At 33.1% G+C, this 10,178-nt stretch overlaps 1 protein-coding gene across 1 annotated transcript; it reads right to left on the bottom strand.

Moving 5' to 3' along the window:
- Nucleotides 1-5,953: 5,953 nt before the first annotated feature.
- On the bottom strand, nucleotides 5,954-7,738 carry LOC119605807 (glycerate kinase). The gene is given in 7 exon segments (XM_037959122.1): nucleotides 5,954-6,213; nucleotides 6,216-6,274; nucleotides 6,277-6,330; nucleotides 6,333-6,402; nucleotides 6,467-6,549; nucleotides 6,552-6,909; nucleotides 6,911-7,738. Coding segments are annotated over 7 exon segments (1,476 nt in total). The 5' UTR covers nucleotides 7,619-7,738; the 3' UTR covers nucleotides 5,954-6,069.
- Nucleotides 7,739-10,178: the final 2,440 nt, after the last annotated feature.

Genomic DNA, 10,178 nt, shown 5'->3' with positions numbered 1-10,178 from the left:
ATTAGAACTGAACTGACTGAACTAGAACTGAACTAGAACTGAACTAGAACTGAACTAGAACTGAACTAGAACTGAACCAGAAACTGAACTAGAACTGAACTAGAACTGAACTAGAACTGAACTAGAACTGAACTGAACTGAACTGAACTAGAACTGCACTAGAACTGCACTAGAACTGAACTAGAACTGAACTAGAACTGTACTAAACTGAACTAGAACTGAACTAGAACTGAACTAGAACTGAACTAGAACTGAACTAGAACTAGAACTGAACTAGAACTGAACTAGAACTGAACTAGAACTGAACTAGGACTGAACTAGAACTGAACTAGAACTGAACTAGAACTGAACTAGAACTGAACTGAACTGAACTGAACTGAACTAGAACTGCACTAGAACTGCACTAGAACTGAACTAGAACTGAACTAGAACTGTACTAGAACTGAACTAGAACTGAACTAGAACTGAACTAGAACTGAACTAGAACTGAACTAGAACTGAACTAGAACTGAACTAGAACTGAACTAGAACTGAACTAGAACTGAACTAGAACTGAACTAGAACTGAACTAGAACTGAACTAGAACTGAACTAGAACTGAACTAAAACTGAACTAGAACTGAACTAGAACTGAACTAGAACTGAACTAGAACTGAACTAGAACTGAACTAGAACTGAACTAGAACTGAACTAGAACTGAACTAGAACTGAACTAGAACTGAACTAGAACTGAACTAGAACTGAACTAGAACTGAACTGGAACTAGAACTGAACTAGAACTAGAACTGAACTAGAGAACTAGAACTGAACTAGAACTGAACTAGAACTGAACTAGAACTGAACTAGAACTGAACTAGAACTGAACTAGAACTGAACTAGAACTGAACTAGAACTGAACTAGAACTGAACTAGAACTGAACTAGAACTGAACTAGAACTGAACTAGAACTGAACTAGAACTGAACTAGAACAGAACTAGAACTGAACTAGAACTGAACTAGAACTGAACTAGAACTGAACTAGAACTAGAACTGAACTGAACTAGAACTGAACTAGAACTTAACTAGAACTGAACTAGAACTGAACTAGAACTGAACTAGAACTGAACTAGAACTGAACTAGAACTGAACTAGAACTGAACTAGAACTGAACTAGAACTAGAACTGAACTAGAACTGAACTAGAACTGAACTAGAACTGAACTAGAACTGAACTAGAACTGAACTAGAACTGAACTAGAACTGAACTAGAACTGAACTAGAACTAGAACTGAACTAGAACTGAACTAGAACTGAACTAGAACTGAACTAGAACTGAACTAGAACTGAACTAGAACTGAACTAGAACTGAACTAGAACTGAACTAGAACTGAACTAGAACTGAACTAGAACTGAACTAGAACTGAACTAGAACTGAACTAGAACTGAACTAGAACTGAACTAGAACTGAACTAGAACTGAACTAGAACTGAACTAGACCTGAACTAGAACTGAACTAGAACTAAACTAGAACTGAACTAGAACTGAACTAGAACTGAACTAGAACTGAACTAGAACTGAACTAGAACTGAACTAGAACTGAACTAGAACTGAAGAGAACTGAACTAGAACTGAACTAGAACTGAACTAGAACTGAACTAGAACTGAACTAGAACTGAACTAGAACTGAACTAGAACTGAACTAAGAACTGCAACTAGAACTGAACTAGAAGAACTGCAACTAGAACTGCAACTAACTGAACTAGAACTGAACTAGAACTGCAACTAGAACTGAACTAGAACTGAACTCAGAACTGAACTAGAACTGAACTAGAACTGAACGAGAACTGAACTAGAAACTGAACTAGACTGAACTAGAACTGAACTAGAACTTGAACTAGAACTGAACTAGAACTGAACTAGAACTGAACTAGAACTGAACTAGAACTGAACTAGAATCTGAACTAGAACTGAACTAGGAACTGACCTAGAACTGAACTAGAACTGAACTCGAACTGAACTAGAACTGAACTAGAACTAAACTAAGCTGAACTAAAACTGAAGTAGAATTGACTGAACTAGTTCTGAACTAAACTGAACTAGAACTAGTGATATAGTTCAATTAATATTAATTTTTTCCAATGGCAAAACAGAATTATGAATTTTCACTTCAATTAGATTTTAAGTTATTCTTATTACTTCCGAATCCCATTCAACTGCACGTGCCCCAGTCAGCCATAAAATAGTCATGTTTAAATTGTTCATAATAAAATAAAAAATACACAATTATGTAAAAACATTTAGTAAATATTAAGATATAACAAAAAATTTCAATGTAAAAATACAGCAACAAAATTACAATATTTTCCAGAAATTGATACAATTAAACAAGTAGCCAACTAGCAACCTTATGCAAGAACATGGATCGTAAAATTGTATAATTACAACAACGAAATGTAGAAGAAAAAAATATAAATTATGCCTATAAAAACAAATTAAGCCATTTTTAATAAATACTTATTTGCCACAAAACTAAATTTTATACTCATATGAATATAGACGAAAATTAACCATAAATGTGTGTTTGAATTAATAAAAATTTTATGGTTCTCGTTTTCTAGTTTCCTTTTGTTAAATGAAATTTTATGACTTTAACCGACTGCTACTGAAATTTGTTTTAATTTTTTTTTTTTTTTTTTTTTTTTTTGTTCTAAATTCATGTTCCTTGTCTGAGAGGAAAAACAAAAAAAGTACTTGATAAAGTAATAAATGTTGAACTTGCGTCCTCATTTTGTTTTTGTAACGCATAAATGAATTTAAAACCAGAAGAATAAAAAAAATTAAATAATTAATTTCAAAATTTAACCTTGAGAGTGTATTAATATTATTTAATGTTTCTTTATAATTACAGTGGGACTTTATATTTTGTTATGTCTAAATTTTCTTATTTCTATATTTGATTAAAACTTTTTATGTACTTCATTTTAATTTTGTCCCACTGTGATTTTCTAATTGGTTTTATTCTTTCTAATTACTAATTATTTATTACCAAGGAGTAGAAATGAAATGTGATTTTAACAAATTTAATGAGATTTTTTCTACAGTATTAATTTTGTCTGTCTAGCAAGCAGTCTGACTTTATTTCTTAAAGCAACACGTGTTTAAATTAAAAATTTTCAAATATTTTTTTAAGATTTATTCGAAAAAATTCCTCCAAAAAAATCTCTTAAATAATTGTATTGTGTTTGTGATTCATTTTTATGAATATCTTAAATATTTTAATTTAATTTTTACACTAAAAATCAGATGAGACAATAATTTTTTGCTGTTTGTGCTGAGAATCATTGCCATCATTAGTTTGGTTTGGTAATGTTGTAGCCCAAAGCCCATGTGTATGGAATTTCTTTGAAAAACCAAAAAAAAGCAAAGTTCAATTGAAATTTGTTTAATTGCAATTTATAAATATTTATGTCTGTATGTGCGAACACATTTTTTTACACTTAAAAATTAGATGCCTACAGAGTTATAGGGAAGGACAGACAATTGAACTGAGCAGATACCGATACAATACTTAGCAGATAGACACCATTTATAATTTGTTATGCAAATTAAAATGGCAGAAAATTCTACATTGGATCTCATACTCGTGCTTACACTTATTGCTTTATGGCTGCTGTTGCTGCCAAAGATGACACCATATAATTTAGTTTCATTCAAAGTTCAATAGTATTTTAATTGGAGCATTTTTTCTTTGTAAGTAATAGAAACAAAGTATTACTTAGAATTTATGGTGCGACTATTGAAATTGAGTAAAAATTGTCTACGCGTTTTAGAGGTACACATCATATACATACTGTATGAATAAGTTAATTAACAAATAGTTTGGTATTTTGCCACAAAATTCAAATTTGCGGGGTTCGTAGTTCAAGATCGGCTCTAATTCAATTCTAACGCAGTTCTTGTTTAGTTCTAGATTAATTCTAGTTTAGTTCTAGTTTGGTTATAGTTTTGATTTTTCTAGTTGTGTTCTATTTCAGTTCTAGTTCAGTTCAGTTCAGTTAGTCTAGTTCAGGTTCTAGTTAGTTCTAGTTCGTTCTAGTTCAGTTCTAGTTCAGTTTTCTAGTTCAGTCAGTTCAGTTCTAGTTCAGTTCTAGTTCAGTTCTAGTTCAGTAAGTTCTAAGTTCAGTTTCTAGTTCTAGTTCAGTTTCTAAGTTCAGTTAGTTCAGTTCTAGTTCGTTCTAGTTCAGTTCTAGTTCAGTTCTAGTCAGTTCTAGTTCAGTTCTAGTTCAGTTCTAGTTCAGTTCTAGTTCAGTTCTAGTTCAAGTCAGTTCAGTTCTAGTTCAGTTCTAGTTCAGTTCTAGTTCAGTTCTAGTTCAGTTTCTAGTTCGTTCTAGTTCAGTTTCTAGTTCAGTTCTAGTTCAGTTCTAGTTCAGTTCTAGTTCAGTTCTAGTTCAGTTCTAGTTCAGTTCTAGTTCAGTTCTAGTTTCAGTTTCTAGTTCATTCCTAGTTCAGTTCTAGTTCAGTTCTAGTTCAGTTCTAGTTCAGTTCTAGTTCAGTCTAGTTCAGTTCTAGTTCATTCTAGTTCAGTTTCTAGTTCAGTTCTAGTTCAGTTCTAGTTCAGTTCTAGTTCAGTTCTAGTTCAGTTCTAGTTCAGTTCTAGTTCAGTTCTGTTCAGTCTAGTTCAGTTCTAGTTCAGTTCTAGTTCAGTTCTAGTTCAGTTCTAGTTCAGTTCTAGTTCAGTTCTAGTTCAGTTCTTGTTCAGTTCTAATTCAGTTCTAGTTCAGTTCTAGTTCAGTTCTGGTTCAGTTCTAGTTTAGTTCTAGTTCAGTTCTAGTTCAGTTCTAGTTCAGTTCTAGTTCAGTTCTAGTTCAGTTCTAGTTCAGTTCTAGTTCAGTTCTAGTTCAGTTCTAGTTCAGTTCTAGTTCAGTTCTAGTTCAGTTCTAGTTCAGTTCTAGTTCAGTTCTAGTTCAGTTCTAGTTCAGTTCTAGTTCAGTTCTAGTTCAGTTCTAGTTCAGTTCTAGTTCAGTTCTAGTTCAGTTCTAGTTCAGTTCTAGTTCAGTTCTAGTTCAGTTCTAGTTCAGTTCTAGTTCAGTTCTAGTTCAGTTCTAGTTCAGTTCTAGTTCAGTTCTAGTTCAGTTCTAGTTCAGTTCTAGTTCAGTTCTAGTTCAGTTCTAGTTCAGTTCTAGTTCAGTTCTAGTTCAGTTCTAGTTCAGTTCTAGTCCAGTTCTATTTTAGTTTAAATTCAGTTCTAGTTCAATTCTAGTTCAGTTATAGTTCAGTTCTAGTTCAGTTCTAGTTCAGTTCTAGTTCAGTTCTAGTTCCGTTCAGTTCTAGTTCAGTTCTAGTTCAGTTCTAGTTCAGTTCTAGTTCAGTTCTAGTTCAGTTCTAGTTCAGTTCTAGTTCAGTTCTAGTCAGTTCTAGTTCAGTTTCTAGTTCAGTTCTAGTTCAGTTCTAGTTCAGTTCTAGTTCAGTTCTAGTTCAGTTCTAGTTTCAGTTTCTAGTTTAGTTCTAGTTCAGTTCTAGTTCAGTTCTACTTCAGTTCTAGTTCAGTTCTAGTTCAGTTCTACTTTAGTTCTAGTTCAGTTCTAGTTCAGTTCTAGTTCAGTTCTAGTTCAGTTCTAGTTCAGTTCTAGTTCAGTTCTAGTTCAGTTCTAGTCAGTTCTAGTTCAGTTCTAGTTCAGTTCTAGTTCAGTTCTAGTTCAGTTCTAGTTCAGTTCTAGTTCAGTTCTAGTTCAGTTCTAGTTCAGTTCTAGTTCAGTTCTAGTTCAGTGTTCTAGTTCAGTTCTAGTTCAGTTCTAGTTCAGTTCTTGTTCTGTTCTTTTTCAGTTCTACTACTCCAGTTCTATTTCAGTTTTAATTCAGTTCTAGTTCAATTGTAGTTCTGTTCCTCGTTCAGTTCTAGTTCAATTCTAATTTTTTACAATCATCTGCGTAATATATTAAATATTTGTTTAAACTAATATTTAAACGGTCTTTTATATCTCAAATAATCAGTTTGTTCGGTTATTCTTTATTACACTTAAAAAAATCTACAATCGATTAAAAAAATGTCCCCTGCAATTAAAAAAGATTACAACACTTTACTGTTAAATAATCATAAAACCAACAGTAAATGCAGATCCATAACCTTTGTACCGGTATGTCCAGTTATCACGTGATAATCTCCTTGCTTTAAATTTTTATAAAAATTGTAAGAATCATTATTGGTAATGAATTCATTGAAATCCTGCAAAGTTTAGAACCATCCGCCAAATAATCTAAAACAATCTGAGAGCTGCCCATGGCACCAGCAGCTGAACAGGGCCATCAATGCCATCCGTTCCGGCACTAAGAAAGCAAACATTTTTCAAGCGAGGCTGTTGTAAAACTCCCGAGAAAGTCTTAAGGCTAATTCTTGATTGCGACCGCCTACACCGGAACCAGAGACCTGAAAAATAATAATATTATGAAAAATTTTTATAATTAGGCTAAAATATGGATTTATTAACTACCTTAACTGTGGGCTCTCCGGCCATTATTAACAGTAAAGGTTTTTGGGATTTTTCACACATTAGTAAGTTTTGAGAAAATGTTGAAAAGTACGCGAATCAAAAGGAAACTTTTTGCTTAATTCTTGTTCATTTATAAGACCCTCTTTGAAATCGTATATATTATTAAGAAAATCACAGTATTGGTTTACTAAACTGTTTACATCTCCTTGTATGGTGGTAGAAGCTATAAAAGGATTGTAATTTAGCTTTAGAGACTCATGTACCGCTGCTGCTGTGGCCACTCTATTATCGCCCACTACATAAATTGAGTTATTTTTTAATTGTTGTGTTTTCCACTTTATTTCCATAAGCAAAAGCTGTTTTATTTGTTCATCTAAATCCTGCCACAAGTTAAATTTATCTAATATTTCTTTCGCCTTAAGATGTTTTGTTTGTGTACAACCAGGTGGGGCCACTGGCTATTAGATCCACAGGATCTCCCACTATATCACTAATAACAAAGGAAATAACTGCATGAGCTTGGGCAGCAGCCATGGCCAATTGTCCGCCCTTTATAGCAGAGAGAGCTATGCGCACTATATTCATTTCTTGTATGGAAGCACCACAATTGGAGAGTTTTTTAATTAGTTGCATTTTATCCTCAAGTTTGAGAGGAGGCTTAGGCAGTGGCAATAAAGCCGAACCTCCACCAGATATTAAAACAAATAACACATCTTCCGCAGTCATAGATTCGGCCAATCGTTTAATTTCTTTGGCTGCCCGTAGGGCGTTTTCATCTGGCTGATTGTTTTCGGCACCCTCGTATATTTTTATTAAAGAATTCGTTCTCAAAGACTTTTCCTTTATGCCCTCAAACTGCTGACGACTACCCTTGGGTATACTCAGAACGCCTTGATGCAAAAACTCACCCAAAGATTTTTCCAGTTGAACCGCCATACCCAACACCGCCTTACCAAAGCCCACCACATGACATTTTTTATTTGTTATATCCACATATTTACCCTGGACTTGTATACATATCTTATCCGCTTCCAGACGAGGCTCCAAATTGTAATTATTACCGGCTGATAAAAGATTTTTCGGTCGCACAGCTTCTACCGACTTCAAAAAGATATTTTTTAAATTGTGCAGATGCTTTAGATGGCCCGACATTTTAATGGAAGTAGAATTTTTAATTTCGTTTTTATATTCAAAAGATTTGTTTCATGATTTATTGTCGTTTTTAATCTAAAATAGTGATAAGAAGTTGAAATTGAAAAAAAATGTAAACAAAAGACAGTTGTTGCAAATTTAAAACAGCTGTTTGTGATTTGCTTTCATTACAAGCGGTTAATTTCTAAAAAAGGAAAGAATTTAGCAAGTGCATAAACCATTTAGTTTGGGTTTGTGCCTTTACTACAAAATTTACCGCGTTCAACACGTATATTACAACTGAGGGTTGTATTTTTGCGTTGCTGTGGCTCAGCAAAAATTTCCAAAAGCCGTTTTTTTATCTGAACTGAGCAATCATGTCCCCAATCTTAGGTTGGAAGTCCCCAAAAATCCCCATTTTTAAATTGAAATCCCCATAGTTTTAACCAAATAAAACATCATGATTGGTTGCCAGACATGTCTTACAAACTGCGGACATCTGGTAGTCAGTGTAAAATTAAATCAATAGAAAGTGTCTTTGATAAGCGTACATTGAATTTTTTAATGAAACATAGATGGCGCTATATAACATAATATTGTAAAAAAAAAAAAACATAAATTACAAGCAGATCATAACATACAGATGTCGATGAGTTTCCAGAATGTCAAATCACATATGAAAAAAATATGACATTTATTGAAACCACATAGAAATATTTTCACAAATTGTCACTCGCTGTCACCTCATCTTTCAGAGTTACTGCGAAAAGCAGATTTGGCTGTGCACCTCACACAAACACGTGTATTTCTTATGGGACCTCCTAGGTATGATATTGCTGTGCACAGCTTGACGATATTTCTGTGCACAGCATCCTGCTCTCTTCAGTCTTTTCGAGAGTATTTATTTATTTATTTATTTTTTTTTTTTTGAAGAAAATAAAAAATATGTATTATTTTTGATATATACAGCAAAACTAAGCATTTTTTACACATTCTGATGTAATTTTCACGAAATCTATGCAATATAATTCCATGAAAATCATCATACATTCTACACGAAAGCTTGACTCGTGCTGAAAATTGCCAGAATCGGTCCACAATTTCATATACTTTCCAACAAAAGTACATATTCCCGGAAAATGGGTTTTTTGTTAATAACTTCCGTCACAATGTCGATATCTTAACAAAAATCGTATGTCAATAGAATTCATTCAGAGAAAAAAAATTTCTGGATCGGTCCATACAAGGTCCACTCCCGAAAATCACTTAAAACCACATAACTCATTAGTAAATGAAGATATCCATATAAAATTTGGCACAAGTATTGCCCATATGCATAGAAATATTACTGTGAAATTTTTTTCCGATCGGTCCATAATTGGTCATAGCTCCCATACAAGGTCCACTCCCGAAAATCACTTAAACGCACATAACTCATTACTAAATTAAGATATCCATATAAAATTTGGTTCAAGTATTACTCATATGCACAGAAATATTACTGTGAATTTTTTTCCTGATCGGTCCATAATTGGTCATAGCTCCCATACAATGTCCCCTCCCGAAAATCACTCAAACGCACATAACTCATTACTAAATTAAGATATACATATAATATTTGGTACAAGTATTGCTCTTATATACAGAAATATTACTCTGAAAGTTTCTTCTGATCGGTCCATAATTGGTCATAGCTCCCATACAAGGTCCACTCCCGAAAATCACTTAAAAACCACATAACTCATTACTAAATTAAGATATCCATATCAAATTTGGTACAAGTATTGCTCGTATATACAGAAATATTACTACGAAATTTTTTTTGGATCGGACCATAACTGGTCATAGCTCCCATACAATGTCCCCTCCAGAAAATCATTTAAAGGCGCATAACTCATTACTAAATTAAGATATCCATATAATATTTGGTACAAGTATTGCTTATATGCACAGAAATGTTACTGAGAAATTCCAGTCGGTCCATAATTGGTCACAGCTCCCATACAAGGTCCACTCCCGAAAATCACTTAAAAACCACATAACTCATTAGTAAATGAAGATATCCATATCAAATTTGGTACAAGTATTGCTCTTATATACAGAAATATTACTATGAAATTTTTTTTGGATCGGAGCATAACTGGTCATACCTCCCATACAAGGTTCCTCCTAGAAAATCACTCAAACGCACATAACTCATTACTAAATTAAGATATCCATATAATATTTGGTACAAATATTGCTCATATGCACAAAAATATTACTGTGAAATTTTTTTCCGATCGGTCCATAACTGGGCATAGCTCCCATACAAGGTCCCCTCCCGAGAATCACTTAAACGCTCATAACTCATTACTTAATTAAGATACCCATATCAAATTTGGTACAAGTATTGCTAGTTTGTACAGAAACATTACTTCGAAATTCGATTGGTCCATAATTGCCTTGAAAATTTTCTCCTTTTAATAGAAAAATGTTGAAAATTTCCTGTTTTTTAAAGAAACTTTTGAAAAATGTATCTTTTTTATAGAAAATTGTCTCTTTATTATAAAAATTTTCGAAAGATCTATGATATGGCAGC

This window comes from Lucilia sericata, unplaced genomic scaffold (genome assembly GCF_015586225.1).
Source record: "Lucilia sericata isolate MDLA Ls3-8-SP2 unplaced genomic scaffold, ASM1558622v1 Contig000521F_arrow, whole genome shotgun sequence".
Taxonomy (NCBI): domain Eukaryota; kingdom Metazoa; phylum Arthropoda; class Insecta; order Diptera; family Calliphoridae; genus Lucilia; species Lucilia sericata.
Note: the sequence above shows the minus strand (reverse complement) of the source record. Positions and strands in the feature narration are given on the sequence as shown.